Genomic DNA, 18,833 nt, shown 5'->3' with positions numbered 1-18,833 from the left:
AGAAGGCACCTGACGAACTCCTGCATGTTACACAGCAGCGGGTACGTCAAGCAGCGAAAGAGAAATTCTGATAGGAAAGGAAGATGGCAACCCCCGGCCTGTTTACTCAGAAGGAAGCCCCTTTGAACTCAATGGGCTTCGCTCTCCCACCTAGGTACGCAGGGGATGGCAGCCTCGCATAGTTCAAAGACGCCAACGTCAAGGTGACAGCGGCGAAGTGTAGGAACGACAGGTGGGCTGGAGGGAGGGCCGGGCACGCCCTGCCACTCAGCCGCTGCCCCGCCTCCTCCTCCTCCTCCGCCCTGCCCGCCTGCCTCGCCGGGCCCTTGCAGCGCCGGAAGATCCGGGTCGTGAGGAGGCAGCAGGAAGTCGAGACGTGGCCGCCCAGCGCAGCAGCAGCAGGGGGCGAGGCAGGCAGGCGATGGCGGCCGCGGCGGCGCTGAGCTCGGAGCGGCTGGAGGTCTCCATCGACGGGCTGACCCTGAGCCCGGATTCGGAGGAGGCCAGGCCGGGCCAGGCGGACCCCAGGCCGCTCGCCGCTGCCGGGGGCCGAAGCGGCCGGGTGGGGGCTAGCGTTCCGCCGGGCCAGGAGATGGACGAGGTCCGCGACGAGGCCGGCGGCGACAGCGACGGAGGTGGCGGCGGCGACGACGGCGGCGACGACGGGGGGCTGAGCCTGGAGCGGCGCTTTGGCTTTGGCCTGGAGGAGTTGTATGGCCTGGCGCTGCGCTTCTTCAAAGGTGACCACCCCCTGGAGCCCCTTTCCCCCCTTCCCGAGGCGGGAAGGTAACTTGAACTTCAACGATTCCCTTCCCCTCCCGCCGTCTCCGATTTAAGGGGTGGGTGAAGAGAAGGCTTGGGGAGGGGGGCACCGTCGTGTTCCCGAAGCCCGCAGAGTTGACTTCCAAAATCTTCTCTGCCACCACCAATCCCGTGTTACTTAAATGTTCACCCCGTTTATTTGTGGCTGCAAAAGAAAAATTGGTTGAGAAAACGGTCTCCCTCAAAGGGTTGTTGTGAAGAACCCTCACAAATATTGAACGGACTCTGCGGCGGTGGGAGAGGATTAGCTTTACGCGGATAACATTGACTAGAGGGACGTATGCAGAAATCACTATAAGGTTTAAACTTTAATTTTAATTGCTAAGTGTTGAGCTCTAGTTGCAGCCTTAGTCCCCCCCCCCCCCCTGCGTTTTGAAATCTGATCTGGTGTGTTGCGAGGTGTTTTAAAGGGACGTGATATAGTCTTGGAAAGATGGTAGCTTGGGTCCTAATAACCTTTATTTATAGAGCTTGGTTACTGCCCTGCCCCTTCTAATGTAGATTGCTATTTGCCCTGAAGCCATTTGTAATAAATGAAGCTGGATCTATGTGATCCTGGACAGATCAGTCTTCCCAAGATGTTATAAGGTTAGATATGTTCTTAAAAAGTTGGAGGAAACCATGGGAAGTTGAAGTGGATAATATAATCAAGGATGTCAAGTAAGCACCTAGTTTGATGAAAGAGTGAACACTCGCTTATCGATCCGTTGCTTAATTTAGCTTTTCAAGATACTAATGGCAGTATTTTGGACTACTTCCTGGTAAAGCACTCAAGATTATTGTGTGAAACAGAAGCATTCTTGTGTTAATGAAGAAGAGCAAAGGTGTTGAGATACTATTAATAAACATACTTTTTATTGCACACTTGTTCGAGTTCTGTCCTGAATTAAACTTCCTTCCCATGGGGAATAGTTTTTTTTTAACAGTATTGATTTGAGTTTAAAATGTATTTCTTGTATACAAGAAATGCAATTTTGCAAAAAAAAGAGAGGGCTTCTACTCTGCCACTGATTTTATTACTCATTCCCATTTCCAGTGTGGACAAGTTGACTATGAGAGAAAGAGACACAGTAAGATGCTGCCTTCATGTTGAGCTTGCTCATGTGATGGATAGAGAGAAGAAAAGAACTAAAATCCTTTTTTCATCTCACTCAAGTCCCTGCTTATTTTAATAACTTCTATCCCACTTTTAAAATCTCAGATGGACTCAAAGCTCCTCGCAAAATTGAAATCAAATATAACATGAAAAAAACACAAGTACAAAACCCAGAGAAGTAAATTACTGTTGTAGACCTGTTTTTAGCTACTCATATTACTGTTGCAGGCACAGTAGCGGCATAATTGCTGTTCCTAGATGTTCTCTGGATGTTCCTTTATTTTGGTTTTTACATGACTTGTTGTCTTTGCAGGCCATATGATTAATAGAATGCATCTGTGACCTCTAAAAGTAGCCTAGGAATTGCTCTTTCTAGTAGGGACCTGAGGGATCTGCAAAACCTTTTTAAAGAAGTTGCTAGTGTGCAGTATCTTTCAAAGAGAATTACAGAACAAAAGTAAGAGATCAGTTGGTCCCTGTTTTGAATGCCTGGAGTCATAAATATTATGCCCCCCAAATGTGAACTTTCAGTTTTGCTATTTCTTCCTAGATAGAGTGGAGTACAATCCTATTCATCTTATTTAGAAGTAAGTCTCCCTGAGATTAGTAAGGCTTACTACCAGGTAAATGACTTGAGCAAAATATGTGCTATGTTTCTGAGTATTTTTTCTTTTGTTATGTGATAATAAAGTAATATGGTTTTTTAATCTGCAATATATGAACATTCAGTAGATGGTCAGATCCAGGGGACTGATCATGATGATTTAGTGGCATGGTGCAGTCGCATAATTACTGAGCTTGCCTTAACCATTTGTAGGCATAGTATTAATTAGGGTGAACTCCTATCAGTTGCACCCTTGGTGATTGGAATCCCCCCGCCCATCCCAGAGGATTCCTGTCATCAAAGGCAGGCCAAGAGGAGCAGTGTATGTGATCTTCATCTCTGGCATTTTCACTAGATCGGCTTTATTGTGCTTCAGAGGAGGAGGAAAGGAGGCTTGAAGGAGGCTCAGGTTAGCTCCTTTCCTGGCCTCTTCAGTCTCCTTTTCTCACCACCCATCTAAACGCCGCTCCCCTTTCTCCCCCTCTGTGGCTTTTCTGACGTTTTTTCCACACCAGCTGCAAGCAGGAGGCGGATCAGATCTCCCGATTTCCCCTTTGAGATTGGAGTGCTGATTCCCCAATATTCTTTACTTCCTCAGACAATGTCTAGCAACTATAGGGTTGCTCCCTTACTTATCTTGCTTTCCATACAGGTGTAGTAATAGCTATCTCACTCCCCATGATGTGTCATGGATACAAATTACTGTATTGTTGACCTGAGCTGTCAGTTCAGATAATTTGTCAGAAATCATTTATGTCAATATAAATTCACTATATACTAGTATCTTATAATAAATGCATCTTCATTTAATGAAATAGGCTATTGACTTTGAAACTTCAGATGACACTAAACCATTTTTAGTGGTTCAAACAGCGCATAGTTAAACTATGGAATTCGCTACCACAAGATGTAATGATGGCCACCAATTTAGATGGCTTTTAAAGGGGGTTGGATACATTCCTGGAGGGGAAGACTATCAATGGCTAGTAGTCCTGATGGCTATGTGTTACCTCCAGTATCAGAGGCCGTAAGCCTATATGCACCAGTTGCTGGGGAACATGGGCAAGAGGGTGCTGTTGCACCATGTCTTGCTTGTGGGTTGACAACTGTTTGGCCACTGGTGAACAGAATACTGGACTAGACGGACCCTTGGTCTGATGCAGCATGGCTCTTCTTATGTTCTTACTTTAAATATATTGACATTTGGTTGCTTCTATAAAAATTAACAGGAATACTTTTCTGGAATGATTGAGGTTATTTGAAAACAACGTAATCCACTGTTATACATTTGTTCTTATAGATACCTACAATATATGGGTGGACTCCAGCTACTTCCCCCTCTTCCAATGGTGGAATCCAGTTAGCTTCCCTCTTCCAGTGGAAGGTGGGGTGCAATTTTCAGCTATTTCCCTTCCCCCCTGCAGCTCCTAAACCAACCCAAAATTTGCTCTAGAGGCTTGGAGGATCCTCTGGAGCAGGTTTTGGGAAGATGCAGGGTGGGGAGGGGAATAGCTGAAAATCATGCCCTTCCCCGTTCAGCTGTTGGTGGAGGGAAACTAGTTGGATTCCACCTTAACATGTCACAGTTGGGAATTGGGAGATGCATAGTTGAAGATTCTTGAAGAATCATCACTGTTGAAATAAAGTTATGTTAACATGTTATCAATATAATTTAGTGTCTGTATAAAATATTACTTAGTTTTTAAAATAGCGTGACACACTAAATTGACGCTGCCGTTCCATTTTTAGATTGGTTGCAAACTGGATTTACGGTTTGTAACCAGGGGAGTTTTCCATGGCTCAGTGGTAAAGTCCATTCTTTGCATGCATAAAGTCCCAAATTCAGTCCCTAGTAATATCCACTTCAAGGATCTTCAGTACTAGGATGGGAAAGGTAAAAGGAGTGGGAACAATCCTGCCATTTCCCCCTAGAATGACCTTGGGGCATATTCTTACTTAGAGTGACCTAGTTCCTAAAAATATCAAACTAGGTCAAAAGAGCTCCAGCAATTGAGAGAATGTTCTTAATATTTGCTCTACAAAAGGAGAAATTTGAACACGACTACTAAATCAGCATGAGCACTTAATACAGAAACCAGTGTAAGCAAGCTTGCAATATGATGCATGTTTACTGTGCAGTAAACAAACTGGAACTTTTGCATAAAATATAATTTGCTGAACATCTCCTGGATGCGCTACTGTATTAATTGAAAAGTTTGTAATGTAGGTGCTTGAGTGTTTTGTTTTGCACCCCTTCAGTTTTTGGCAAGAACTAGACAATTTAAAAGTTGTTGTTAACCTTTATTCAGGTGGCTACACCTACAGTATATATCAAGCACAAACTCTCCGGGCATGTGCTAAAATTAGTATGTTAACAGTTCTCAATGCCTTATATATTTCTTTAAAAGATGAAAACTAAGGAAAGTATATGAGTAATCATATCTTAAAATAGAGTTGATTACTCCCATAAATAATTTTCCAAAAAAGCTTTACGTTTGTTTGACTGTAACTTATATCACATGAACGGTGCAATCATATGCTTGTCTATTCAAAAGTAAGTTCCGTTGAGTTCAGTGAGTCTTACTCCCAGGAAAGTGGGTATTATTGATTGATTGATTGATTGCACTTATATACCGCTCCCATAGCCAGGGCTCTCTGGGTGGTTTACAGAATAGGATTACAGCCTAAGTATATATTATTTTTCTAATCAAATATTTCAGTTCAACTACCTTTGACTACTAAAAAAAAACCCCTCTTCTTTATTTTATACAGTATGTACAATTAACATGTATTTTTGTTTACAGTACTCAAAATATTCTAAATTGGATCCCAGTCAGTTCTAGCACATCAGAACATTTTCAGAACAATCTGAAAATGTTCAGAAAATCCATGTGACCAAATAATGTCTCTTTTGTTTTTTTGCAGTCAGCTTTGCAGTATAATGTTGGACTTGTTGGGAGGGAGTTTGAAGGGGCTCATGCCATTAATGAATTCAAAGAAGATAGAGCAAGATGCAACCTAGAAGCCGCCTCTCCTGAGGGCAGAGAAAGATGCCATTTGCCAAGTACTCTTGCTTATCTTAGGAGCAAGACCTTGAGTGTCTCATTCTCCCTCATCACATTACCTTTTATCTGTTCCCAATGAAGGCCTTCCTTTCTTAATTGATTCTGCATTTTTGTTTCTTCCTCCTTCAGGCATCTTTTTGGTGAAAGCAGACTTGAGCCTCTTGCCTTTGGAAAGCTTGTTCACAGTGGCAGGATTTTAGCCTGCAGTTTGCAAATGTGTAAATTTTGAAGAGCCTCTTGCCTTCTGTTATGACTTTGAAATATAAAGCCTTGATCAGTGAAATGATAAGGGAATCCAGATTATGTTTAAACCACAGCACCCAATAGGTACCAGGGTGCAATCAAAACAGGGAGAGAATAAAATCTTACCCAATATTCTCTTGATTGATTTACACCCTTAATATGATGAGGTTACACAAAATCTAATGTTGCTAGCCATACCTCTGTTAGCAGTTACACTTCAAATTTGGCCCAAGACCAAATGACAGTTTGAGGACTCTCTTCAAACTGATGAACATTCCTGCACGTTAGTGCTTTGATTTGTCTGGATGAGACAGATGACACTAAACTTGAAAGTGTCCAATTAATGTTACAGCAATTTTAGGTGGTGTAAAGCTATCATGGCTGGAGAAAATTCTGAAACTCTGCTTGCAGTTGCACAGTCAACCCTAAAAGCTTGTTTGTTCCAAGAAAACTCTCTTGAGAGGCTAAAGCCCTCTTGCCACATTCTTCAAATCCCTTAAGGGTTCAATCCTATGTTTATTTAGACAAAAATAGTCCTACAGTTTCCAGCATGCACCAGCCAGCCATGCCAACTGGGGCATGCTGGGAGTTGTAGGACTTTTGTGTATGTCTGAACATGCCTAGAATTGTGCCCTAAGTTACCTGCTTCGCTCTCTCTTGTATTTTCAACAGCATCTTGTGGAAAGCCCATTGAGCAGACCATCTGACTCTTATCTTTGTTCTACAGTGTAATCTGATCTACAGCTAACTTGACTGTTAAATAAAATTCTTCAGTTGAAGTCTGGAAGTCATGTCAGTAGGAAGCTACCATTGAATATATAATATATAGAAGTCCTCTTCTAAGACTGTGTATAGGCAATTGCTTTTAAGGGCCTGTAGCCTGAGATATAGAGTTGGCATTGCCTGTACTGTATGCAGTGCTACAATGTGCCGTGATGTGACTACATGCACCTATTGGATAGCGTCCATGAAGAGCAAGGCACCCATTCTCTTCCGTTCCCCATGCACCTGGATAATTCTTGGAGCCATTTCTCAAAGTGTTCTAAAAGGGGCAGGGGGAAATAGTTTGTGAAATGATTGGAAATAATCGACATGTGCCCTTTAACCAAAAGAAAAAATGTAAACTTCCTCTTTTTTATTTATTGAATGAATAAATCTCTTAAGAATGAAACTGCTAAACCAGAAGCTGTTTGCATATGTTCTAGTTGATTTTACATCACCTTTGAAAACCAAGGAATAAGGAAGAGAAATTTCAATTACTAAAATTAGCAAATAGACATTTGCCTCTGCATTATCTCTTCTATTTAGTTTCTACATTTATCAGATTACCAATTAGGGCTATTGCCGCAGTAGCCAGAAGAGGAGGTCACTGCCATTGCTCTGGAGAATTTGTCTGTACCAACCTGGTGTCCTCCCTATGTTTTGGACTACAGTTCCTAGAATTCTTGACCACTGACTATGCTGGCTGGGGCTGGTGGGAATTGAAGTCCAAAATATCTGGAGGGCATCAGGTTGGGGAAGGCTGGACTATACTTATCCTTCAGAGCTTTGGTTGGGAGATAAGGTGAAGGAGGGCTCAGGCAGAACAGGCACTTGTGATACTTGTTGGATGTTCCATGGTACTTAAAGACAAACAATTTTATTGTGACACAATGTTTATGTACTAGATCCTATTTTGCCCTATATGTGGAATTATCTTCAGTCAGATATATATACAGGTACTTGGAAAAAGGTTCATGAACTCTGAAGGATACGTCTAGTCTAGCCTTCCTCAACAGGGAACGCTTATCAAATTTGCAGATGACACAAAATTGGGTGGGATAGCTAACACCCGGGAAGACAGAAACAAACTTCAAAGTGATCTTGATAGGCTGGAGTGCTGGGCTGAAAACAACAGAATGAAATTTAATAGGGATAAATGCCAAGTTCTACATCGAGGAAATAGAAAGCAAATGCACAGTTACAAGATGGGGGATACTTGGGTCAGCAATACTAAAAGCGAGAAGGATCTTGGAATTGTTGTAGATCACAAGCTGAATTATGAGGCAACAGTGCAATATGGCTGCAAAAAAGGCAAATGCTATTTTGGGCTGCATTAATAGAAGTATACCTTCCAAATCGCGTGAGGTACAGGTTCCTCTCTATTCGGCCCTGGTTGGGCCTCATCTAGAGTATTGCGTCCAGTTCTGGGCTCCACAATTCAAGAAGGTTGCAGACAAGCTGGAGCGGGTTCAGAGGAGGACAACCAGGATGATCAGGAGTCTGGAAACAGAGCCCTATGAAGAGAGACTGAAAGAACTGGGCATGTTTAGCCTGGAGAAGAGAAGATTGAGGGGAGACATGATAGCACTCTTCAAAGATTTAAAAGGTTGTCACACAGAGGAGGGCCAGGATCTCTTCTTGATCCTCCCAGAGTACAGGACACGGAATAATGGGCTCAAGTTACAGGAAGCCAGATTCCAGCTGGACATCAGGAAAAACTTCCTGACTGTTAGAGCAGTACGACAATGGAACCAGTTACCTAGGGAGGTTGTGGGCTCTCCCACACTAGAGGCATTCAAGAGGCAACTGGACAACCATCTGTCAGGTATGCTTTAGGGTGGATTCCCACATTGATCAGGGGGTTGGACTCCATGGCCTTGTAGGTCCCTTCCAACTCTACTATTCTGTGATTCTATGAACCGGGCTGCCTTATGCTAATTTTCTGCAAGAAAGAATGGGATATTCATTTGAGTCCTTGCTCCATGTTTCAAACTCTAGCATTCTTCATGTACTTTGCAAGTTTACTAAATATGCTAGATTTGTGCTAATCTCATCGATATTTTCACCAAAACCAAACTCTTCTTTTCTTACAATTGTACTAGATCAGCTGCTGTTTCACAGTTGACCCTGGATCAGAGTTTAAAATGTTAGTACAGAATTACAAAGAGATCTTATTTCTGGTATAATGTGTTTGGTGGTGCTGTTGTTTGCTTGGGGTGAACTCTTTTGAGCCTGATTGATGATTGTGGGACATTTAAGCTCATAATGGATGGCATTACTCTTGTGCCATGCATCACAAAAGCTAGGTTAAAAAAATGTGAAATCGGTCATTATTTATTATTTATTTGCTATGTGGGTTTTAATAAAGCCCTTTCAGTCCTGTGCATTCCTGCTTCTCTGCAACTCATTTATCAGACATATCTGTGAATAATTCATTAAGCTGCTTTTAATAATTGAAAGTAAAAACCACTTCTTTGTTTGCTCCACTAACATTTTGGATACTCTTTTTATTTAAGTCCCATTTGAGAATAGCAAGAATAAATAAATTCTGGGCAAACATATCCTGGTTGAATAGTCAAAAATAGGATTTATGTACTGGAAATTGTAAAGGGTCAGGCAGCTGTCTTTATAAAGAACAAAAAAAAATACATTGATCTAGAGAGCCCACTGCGTACCTGTGGTCTTGTCTGTAAAAATGAATCTTATTTGTCTATTTATGTCCATTACATTTTTATCCCACCGTTTGTCCAAGAGGTTTAGTATACAACAGTCTCCCACCTCGCTGTTTTATCTTCACAACAACCCTGTGAGGTAGGTTAGGCTAAGATATTGTGGCCAGCCCAAGGTCACCTAGTGGGCTTCATGGTGTGGAGTTTTGAACCCAACTCTCCTTGGCCCTAGTCCAACACACTAACCAAGGCACCATACTGGTTCTCTCTCTATTGTCTCTCTGTGTTAAAGAGCAGTTCCCTTCTCCACAAATGGAGTAAGACAAGGGCTTTTTTTCCGTGGGCTGGGACCTTGGGCAACTGTTCTTGAACGTTTTCCGGGTAGGAAGCTTTCAGTGGGACTTGACAGAAGTATGTAGAAGTCCCACAGTTCATTTGGACTTTACAGAAGTATCTGTAAAGGTAAGGATTTCAGCCTTGCACCCACATTTGCTACATGTTTACTTTGGAGTAAGTACCAGTGAGTTCAGTGTCAGTTATTCCATAGAAGTAAGTCAGCATATATGACTGAAGCCTTGCATGGGACAAAACAGCAGTGGAAAGGGGGATATTTGTTTCCCTAATGCTGTATGGCCTGCTCAGTTCCCCTAAGTTGGTTAATATCCTAGCATTTTTGTTCATGACCATTATCACTGTGGACTGCTGCAGAAAATGTTGCTGATGTTGCAGGAAGAGATGGAGTTCCACAACTCATTTGACAATGGTACTGGTGCAGTGACTTTGATCACATATGTCTTTAAAATCATGATATCATTTATCTTCTTCAGAAAAAGATGGCAAAGCATTCCATCCAACTTATGAAGAAAAGCTCAGACTTGTAGCACTGCATAAGCAGGTTTTGCTGGGACCTTACAATCCAGACACTTGTCCTGAAGTTGGATTCTTTGATGTTCTGGGAAATGACAGAAGGTAAACATCTATCAATTTGTATGGAGGTTTCCATCAAATACAGAGGTTGATCTGGTTCTCACATACTGCCAGTTCATGGGTTGTTTAACCTATGAATTGGCAGGGCCATGAACAAGGCGCAAGCACACTGCCTCCCCCATGCTTTTAAATTATATATTGGTTTTAACTTGATCAATAGTTTAATTTGTTTTTAGCTGTGCATATTTATTGTTTTATATTGTATGATTTTATCTGTACGCCGCCCTGAGATCCTAATGATATAGGGTGGGATACAAATGTTTTAAATAAAGAAATGCTTGTCACTTCCTCTTTCAGTCAGCTTTAATCAACAACACAGGGACATCCTGCTCCTGGTATTTTTGATGTGTCTTCTGAACACAGAACTCTGGGATGTTGAGGGACAAACAAGCCAGGGTTTTAACCCAACAGCAATTGTGTGGATTTCAAGTAACCCAGGAACAGGGTGTTCCTGTGTATTGATTAAAGCTGATTGAAAAATGAAATGGCAATGCATTCAACGCATTTGTTCCCTTGCATGTGGCCACGACAACTCATGGGTTGTCAGTATGTTCAAACTGGGCCATAGATTAAATCATGGGGGCAAAATCCTGCCTTCCTGGGGCCCTAATCTGGCCCTCCAGGTGGCCATGCCCTCTTGTACTGGCGTTGCCCCCTTTCCCCAACCACAGATGGTATGGTGGTTTGCTGGCTTTTGTGCATTTTTCCCCATTCTGAAAGGTTGAAATGCTTCTTCTTAGGCTTAGCTCCTAGCAATAACAGTTATAAACTGCAATATGATGTTGGGGAGGGGGATATTTCTGGCCTTTTGCCTTTGACCCCACCCGTCATTGGAATGCGGCCCCAGAGAACTTCTCTGAAATTCAGTTCAGCCCTCGGGCTGAAAGAGGTTCCCCACCCCTGGTCTATGGGCTATAGTAGCAGTTGCTCAGTCATACCTCATGGATTCAGCACTTGGAGTGAATTTTTATTTAATACATTTTTATACCACCCAATAGCCGAAGCTCTCTGGGCGGTTCACAAAAACAGCGTTTCTGGAGTTCCATGTATTTTATGAAAAAAGTAGCCATTTACACATTTTGACAGAAAGACAGGGTATTCAGTTTTGTTTTGTGGTTGAAATGAACAGTCAGCAAGGTGATTATAAGCGATAAGAAGGAAACCTTAATTACCAACCACTTTCTAGGATTCTAAAGTAGAGCTGTGTGTGTGCTGCTTCCGAAATCGTTCAAGGAAGGTCCTTTCTTTTTTGAAGTTCTTTGTATGTTGTCCCTGCTAAAGTACTGTTAACTGAGCTGCATATCTGGCTTAGCACCAAAATGCAAACTGGGTGTTTGGGAATCTCCTCTGCAAACAAGCCCTGTGCCCTTTGCTTTGGGTTCTTGTCCCTTTGGCTAAGCTAGGTAGAAGTTGAAATTCTAGTCTGCCTGATTGCCGTTTTATTCTGTCTTTGAACACCCGGGCTGTTAGACACACACACACACACGCGCACACACTCACATATTTTTCTTCTTGCAGGAAAGAATGGACTGCCCTTGGAAACATGACTAAGCAAGATGCCATGACAGAGTTTGTAAAGCTCCTAAATAGGTGCTGCCATCTCTTCTCAACGTACGTTACCTCCCATAAAATAGAGAAAGAAGAACAGGAAAAGAAAAGGTAAGCTCTTGCGCTTCTCTGGAATTGGCTGAGAGTTTACCTAGTGTGCTGTGTCCTAGCTGACTTTCCTAGGAATCATTTAGTTCTTAAGCCGTTTTAAAATTGTTTATTGGTAACGTTTTAAACGTCTTTGAAATATCTTACTCATCACTATTGGGCACAAATCTTATCAAATGTGTATAGGTGATTTAAAATCTCTCTCTTTAGCCCAGGCCTATACACTTTCTACGATTCTAGGAAGATACTGTTTTATAATCTTAATATTGGCAAAGAATTTGTATTTCTGTTTAAATAATGAGCTTTGTGCCTTGCACTATGCCTGTTTCCTATCAGCCATGTTTTTCTCCTTACAGACTGGTGGCATCCTTCACTTAGCATGCCATATTGAACGGAAAACCTTTGGATCAGAGTCTAGAATTACATGTGTATGTAGTAGGGTGACCAGATGGAAAGGAGGTCAGGGCTCCTGCATCTTTTACTGTTGCATAGAAAAGGGAATTTCAGCTGGTGTCATTTGTAGGCATGTAGCACCTGGTGAAATTCCCTCTTCATCACAACAGTAAAAGCTGCAGAAGCCCTGAACTCTTTTGTATCTGGTCACTCTAGTATAGCTCCTGCAGCTTTCACTGTTGTGATGAAGAGGGAATTTCACCAGGTGCTGCATGCATTCAAATAACACCTGCTGAAATTCCCTTTTCTATACCACTGTTAAAGATACAGGAGCCCTGTCCTCCTTTCCATTTGGTCAGCCTAGTATATAGAGCAGATTTGCAGAATTTTCCTAGTTTTCTTGGTACACATTTTGGATTGTTTTGGTGTAGAGTATGAAATAGTTCTAAATTTATAGTAATAGTTCTGCATACAATGTTGATTCTGAGAAGAGATCTCTTAAATCTTCCCCGTGACCCTTAGGTTCATCTTGCAGCACAATCCTATCCATGTCTGCTCAAACATAAATCCCATTGAGCTCCTAGGTACATGTGTATAGGATCGTAGCCTAGTATGTCACCACAGATAACTTAATGTTCCCGTCTCTTATCTGAACTGATTTTATTGTTGGCAAATCTAGCAACTGTTCTGTAGGGCGATGGTTAATCAAATATGTCTTGTGGCTTCTTCCTTCATATAAAATGACAGGGGCAGCAGAGAATTGTAGACTAATTGTCTGGTAAACATGGCTATTGCAGGAGGGAAGAGGAAGAACGTAGACGACGTGAAGAAGAAGAACGAGAGCGTTTGCAAAAGGAGGAAGAGAAACGTAGGCGGGAAGAGGAAGAAAGGCTGAGACGAGAGGAAGAGGAGAGGCGGCGGATAGAAGAAGAGAGATTCCGAATGGAACAGCAGAAGTAAGGCGTCAACAACACATGACCGGTTTTTTAATTACATTTGTATCCTAACTTCTTCAAAAGAGCCTTTGTTCATTGGGTTAACCCTTTTATTCTCACCAAAGCCCAAAGAGATAGGTTAAGCTGCACCTGAGGAAATGGTGACTTGTACAAGGTCACAGTGGAGTCTTCCTTTCTTTTAAAGTATTTTAAGCTGCATTTTAGGGCCACGCCCTCACAAAGAGACATACATTTTTATGTTTCTGCTCTGCTTTGCAAATAGCGACAGGCAAGTGGGGAGTGCTTTTGTTCAGGATTATTCCATTTCCTCCTGCCCCCAACAATCAGTCAGCATGCCTTGCCATGGAGCATGCTCAGTCCCCATTGGGCTATTTTGTGGGTTTCCCCCTCTATGTTGGTTTTACCCAATCCCAGCCGCATTAAAATCTTGGACTTCTCCATTGATTTCTGTGGATTTTCTTCTGGCCGTGGGGACACTAAAAATAACTTCTCAGTGTGAATCAGCAAGTGACTTATCCAGTCTATGGTTCTTTTATGTATGTGTATGAGTGTATGTATGCATATGATCTAGTGATTTCTTAGTAAACACCAATTTTGAATTGGGGAGTTCTGATTTCATTCTTGGTCTCTCAGCCACTGCATCTAATGAGAAAGTTAACACTCCAATCCACTTTCTCATGTGTACTTGACTATTATGTTTCAGAAGTAAATCCTAAATATTTTGTTTTTATTATTAATATGAACAATATTTAGTTTGCTGTACTTGAGGCCAGCTTAGCAGATGACTCCACAATGCCTACAGTGTTGTTTATTAGAGCAATGTGTTCTTCATCTAGACAACAGATAATGGCAGCATTGAACTCTCAGACTGCTGTTCAGTTCCAGCAGTATGCAGCCCAGCAGTACCCTGGCAACTACGAGCAGCAGCAGATCCTAATTCGTCAGCTCCAGGAACAGCATTATCAGCAGTACATGCAACAACTTTATCAGGTCCAGCTTGCACAGCAACAGGTATAGCACTTTGTGTTGGGAATGGATCTTTTGGAAGGATAGGTGTTGAGCTCTTTTTTGAGACATCAGTGAAATATATTGAAGTTAATGGTGAAGATAGTAATAAATATTCTAATACCGTATCAGGCCCATATGCTAAAATTCTTTCTGCTAAATGTATCCAGTATTTCTCCAATGAGATTAAGAATTCATTCCAAGTAAAAAATATGAACATTGATCTATCTGTGCTGACTTTGCTAAGCACTATCCTTTCTTGAGCTGTTGGAAGCAGAGAACTGTTGAAAGAAGAGAAATTCTCTCACTAGAGGGGGAAAAGTTCACATGATCTTTTCCCCTTGTGAGGTATAGCTGAAGGCAGAGTTACCTCTTTTCTAATCCCCTGGCCAGTCTTAAGGAGAGATAGAAGTTTCCTCCAGTATCAGAGGCAGTAATCCTATATACACCAGTTTCTGAGGTATATGGGCAGAAGGATGCCGTTGCATCCATTTCCTGCTTGTGGGTTCCTGATTGACAGCTGGTTGGTCACTGGGTGAACAGAGTGCTGGACTAGATGGACCCTTGGTCTGATCCAGCATGCTCTTCTTAAGTTCTAGAAATTCGTATTAGATGGTAATACTGAGAGCCAATGTGATGTGATGATTAAAGGATCAGAGTAGGACCTGGAAGACCCAGATTCAAATCGAACTCAGCCATGAAGCTTGCTGGGTGATTTCAGGTTAATCACTATCTCTCAGCCTAGCCTAATCTAGCCCATATGGCCGAGAAGATAAAATGGAGGTTGGTGAGAGAGGGTGTCAGAGAATTATGTATGCTGTCCTGAGCATATTGAAAGAAGGGCAGGATAAATGTAATTATCACAACAGTGGTCTTTCCCCTCTCCATTTTATTGTAAAATTACATATTGACATCCAGCATTGTAATGCTAGCAATTTCCTGTAGTGCTTAAAATCCTGGTATGAAGTTGCACTGACTTCAATAGGAAATAAACACTTGATGGGTCCAGCTCATGAGCAGCTTAGCCAGGTAGAAACCTATTGTGATGGACATCCAACTACTGGAGTGATTACTTAGAAATTAAGCATCCAGAGATTAGAATGGTCTGCAGCTTTGCCCTTTCTCCAGGCTCAGGTGTCAAATACAGCCGCTACACCTCTGCATATGGAACAATCAGCAATATACAGGATACCTGGTAGTATTCTATCCTCTTACTGACTGGATCCAAGCTTCTTCATTTAGTTCTATTTGAACATGGCAGTAGATTCCATGGTATTTACCATTCATAGCACTCTGTAATTCCCATAAGATTCATTCCACATCTTCCATTGCCCTTAATTTTCCATTGCCCATTTTTTTAATTTGTAGGCAGCTTTACAAAAACAGCAGGAAGCAGCAGCCACCGCAGGGGCTTCAGTTACTTCTGTGTTAAAGGCAAACCCAGCTGCCACTGGTGAAATCCCATCTGTAAATGGACAGGCTAGTGCACATACAGACAGCTCTGAAAAAGACCTGGAAACTGATGCTTTAGAAGAAGCACTGGAGAATGGACCAAAAGGTAGGAGCAATGATTCTTGAACTCTAAAGAGGAATCACAAACATCTTGGTATAGAAACCTGCTTATGAGTTGTTTCTGACTGGGTCCCTCTGTTACCATTCTTCTGTTGTGGGTGGCTACTGGTGAACTTTTGGCAACTTTTGTGGTTTAATGAGACCACAAAAGTATGCTCTTTGAGATGTGAATGAGTGGTTAGCTGCTATTTAACTGTGCAGGGCTAAACATCCTTGGCTACAATGGAAAATAGTTAATGGGCAAAGTGAAAGGATAGGTTGTGCACTTTCCTGTTGCATCCGGGTTATCCAAGTAAGGTAGTACATGGTTATAGCTTGAAGTTTCATCCATGCTCTTAAATGAGCCTTCAACTGACCTAAACCCAGGGAGGCTATGAGGTGTCGGCAGGATGAGGATAGTTTCCCTCTGAGCCTCCAATCTAATCTGCACGGTTTGCCTTTGGGAGGGAGGCCTCGTAGCATTGCCGCTTCTTTGTGTTGGGACTTTTCTAGTCTGTTGGCCGTTACCCCAGAACTCGTGTGTGTCATGGAGTAAATGGCTCAACTCATTCTCTTTTGTCGCCTCCTCCTTTTTAGAATCTGTTCCAGTCATAGCAGCACCATCCATGTGGACACGGCCCCAGATCACAGACTTCAAAGAGAAGATTCGCCAAGATGCCGATTCTGTGATCACAGTTGGCAGAGGAGAAGTAGTGACAGTTCGTGTCCCGACACACGAAGAGGGCTCTTATCTCTTCTGGGAGTTTGCTACAGACAATTATGACATTGGTTTTGGGGTATATTTTGAATGGACAGACTCCCCTAACACAGCAGTCAGCGTACATGTTAGTGAATCCAGCGAGGATGAGGACGAGGATGAAGGTACTTTATTTTATACACTTAGCAGGGGGTTGAGCCATTCAAGAAGCTATCCCAGGTTTTGCAGTTGTTTAATGTACGTTATCTGTTATGCTGAGAGAAAGAGAAATCTGATGGTTATCGAACAGGATATGGAAAATTGGTTCCATTATGTGAAGGCAGGTTGGAAATGGAGAGGAGACGTTCTAGAAAGTTGTAGGTTATTCATTTGTCATGAAAGAGTTATCAAGCAGGAGTCATGTGGAGCAAGTAGGAATTGAAATAAGTTAAATGTCCCTCTCCATGATCTTTGCTGTCAATGTCTTTGTGAAGCATTGATTATGGCTCTGCTTCTCCAGTGTCTTTCAGGTACCCTCTCAACTTGGCGAGGAATTTCACTTCCCAGATCCGCATTTTCATAGGCCTTTGGTTGATCCTAAGGGCCTATTTTGGCTGCCTTCTTCATAATTAGGGAAGACCTTTGCATTATGGAACCATTACCCAACCATTTGCCCCTCATTGTGCAGTGATATGTTCTATTGTTTCCGTACAGGGCTCAGATTTTAATTCTGAGAATATTGGTCTTTGTAGTGTGGGAGGAAAGGACATTTGTGGATGTTAGTTCTGTAGCAGCTTCGTGCGAATATCTTATCAATGTAGTCCGCAGCATGTGCTAGCTGGGTTGCCAGCTTCAAAGGTTTTCTTTTGCTTCGCTTCCCAATTTAATCTTGAATGTTGACATTAATAGTGGCCAATCTTTGTGGCCAATTATTTAATTGTGGCCAATTATGTGACAGCAGATGATCTAAGATTCTTTCAACGATCTTGAGTTTGGTAGTAAACAGCTATTTATTTTTTGCAGGAACTAGGAAGACAGTGCTACTATAATTAAACCAATCCAGTCCAAGTCATTGGCCTGGTTCAGACAACACACTACTAAACCATGCTGCTTAACCACAAAATGGTTAAGGGAATTCCCTTAACCATTTTGTGGTTAAGCAGCATGGTTTAGGGTGTTGTCTGAACCAGTCCATTGAGGAACTGTAGTCACACTGACATCAGCGGGTCTTAAAAAATTAGTGCTGAAAATTCATTTAAGCAGGGTTTAAAAATAATAATCAAAACCATCATGTGCTGACATCATGTATTCTTGGTCCAAATCCTCCTTGTGAACAGTTGGTTGCCACTGTTTTCTGTAAAGCTCTGGCATAAATGAGATCATATGGTTCTGCTTTTGTTAACTTTAAATATTTTGCTCAGGCACTGATGTGCTTTTAGGGGAATTAATTAACACTGGCTACAAAGAATTGGGTTGTGGGGTTGGTTTGACATCAAGGCAACCTGCATTTAGTGACTAATACTTTATTTCTTTATCAGAAAATGCTAGCAGTGAAGAGAAAGCCAAAAAGAATGCCAACAAGCCTCAACTAGATGAAATAGTGCCTGTGTACAGACGAGACTGTCATGAAGAAGTCTATGCTGGCAGCCATCAGTACCCAGGGAGAGGGGTCTATCTCCTTAAATTTGACAACTCCTACTCGCTATGGAGGTCAAAAACAGTTTACTACAGAGTCTATTATACGAGATAAAGGTCTTGTTGTGGTGCCGGAGGCTGGGGCGGTGCAGAAGATGTCATGTTGTTTGGAACTTCCATCAAGCATACTGGACATTTTTGACTCTGTTACCCTGTCTGATGTATCTGTATGTTTTTTGTGTGTGTGTGTGTGTGTGCGCGCGTGTGTTAACTTTTGACACTGGGATCTGGGCTTTCCTCTGCTGCTCAGTGTTAATGCGGTTAGTGGGGTTAGGATCTTCCCAGTCCTTTCTGGTTGTTCACCAGAGCTTAAGAAAGAAGGCCAAGCAAGTTGCATACATTGCGTAAATTGACCTTTTAAAACCCCTTAAACTCTTAACACACACATACGAGGGCAAGATGTTTCCTTGGTGGCAGTCAGCCTGATGTTGCCTGGCCTACAAGCTTTGACTGTTTAAAGACAATAAATCTGTTAGTTGTTCATTGGAGGGCACCAGCCTTATTTGTGAGGGTGGGAGTCTGATGCAATCTGCACTGTAGCAAGCAAGTTTCTTAAAGCTGTATTTGAATGTCAGAATTTTACACCATTAAACTTGAAACCTTAGTGGATGCAGTTTAGAAACTGATTTGTC

At 42.1% G+C, this 18,833-nt stretch overlaps 1 protein-coding gene across 1 annotated transcript; it reads left to right on the top strand.

The window, feature by feature from the left end:
- Nucleotides 1-413: 413 nt before the first annotated feature.
- Nucleotides 414-18,805, top strand: ACBD3 (acyl-CoA binding domain containing 3). Its single transcript, XM_063124134.1, has 8 exons — nt 414-740; nt 10,089-10,230; nt 11,767-11,907; nt 13,095-13,253; nt 14,090-14,264; nt 15,627-15,816; nt 16,407-16,691; nt 18,045-18,805. The coding sequence occupies exons 1-8, from the start codon at nt 422-424 to the stop codon at nt 18,254-18,256; spliced, it is 1,623 nt and encodes a 540-aa protein (XP_062980204.1). The 5' UTR covers nt 414-421; the 3' UTR covers nt 18,257-18,805.
- Nucleotides 18,806-18,833: the final 28 nt, after the last annotated feature.

Source organism: Elgaria multicarinata, chromosome 4, assembly GCF_023053635.1.
Source record: "Elgaria multicarinata webbii isolate HBS135686 ecotype San Diego chromosome 4, rElgMul1.1.pri, whole genome shotgun sequence".
Lineage (NCBI taxonomy): Eukaryota > Metazoa > Chordata > Lepidosauria > Squamata > Anguidae > Elgaria > Elgaria multicarinata.
The sequence above is the reverse complement of the archived record's forward strand: the minus strand, read 5'-3'. Positions and strand labels throughout refer to the sequence as shown.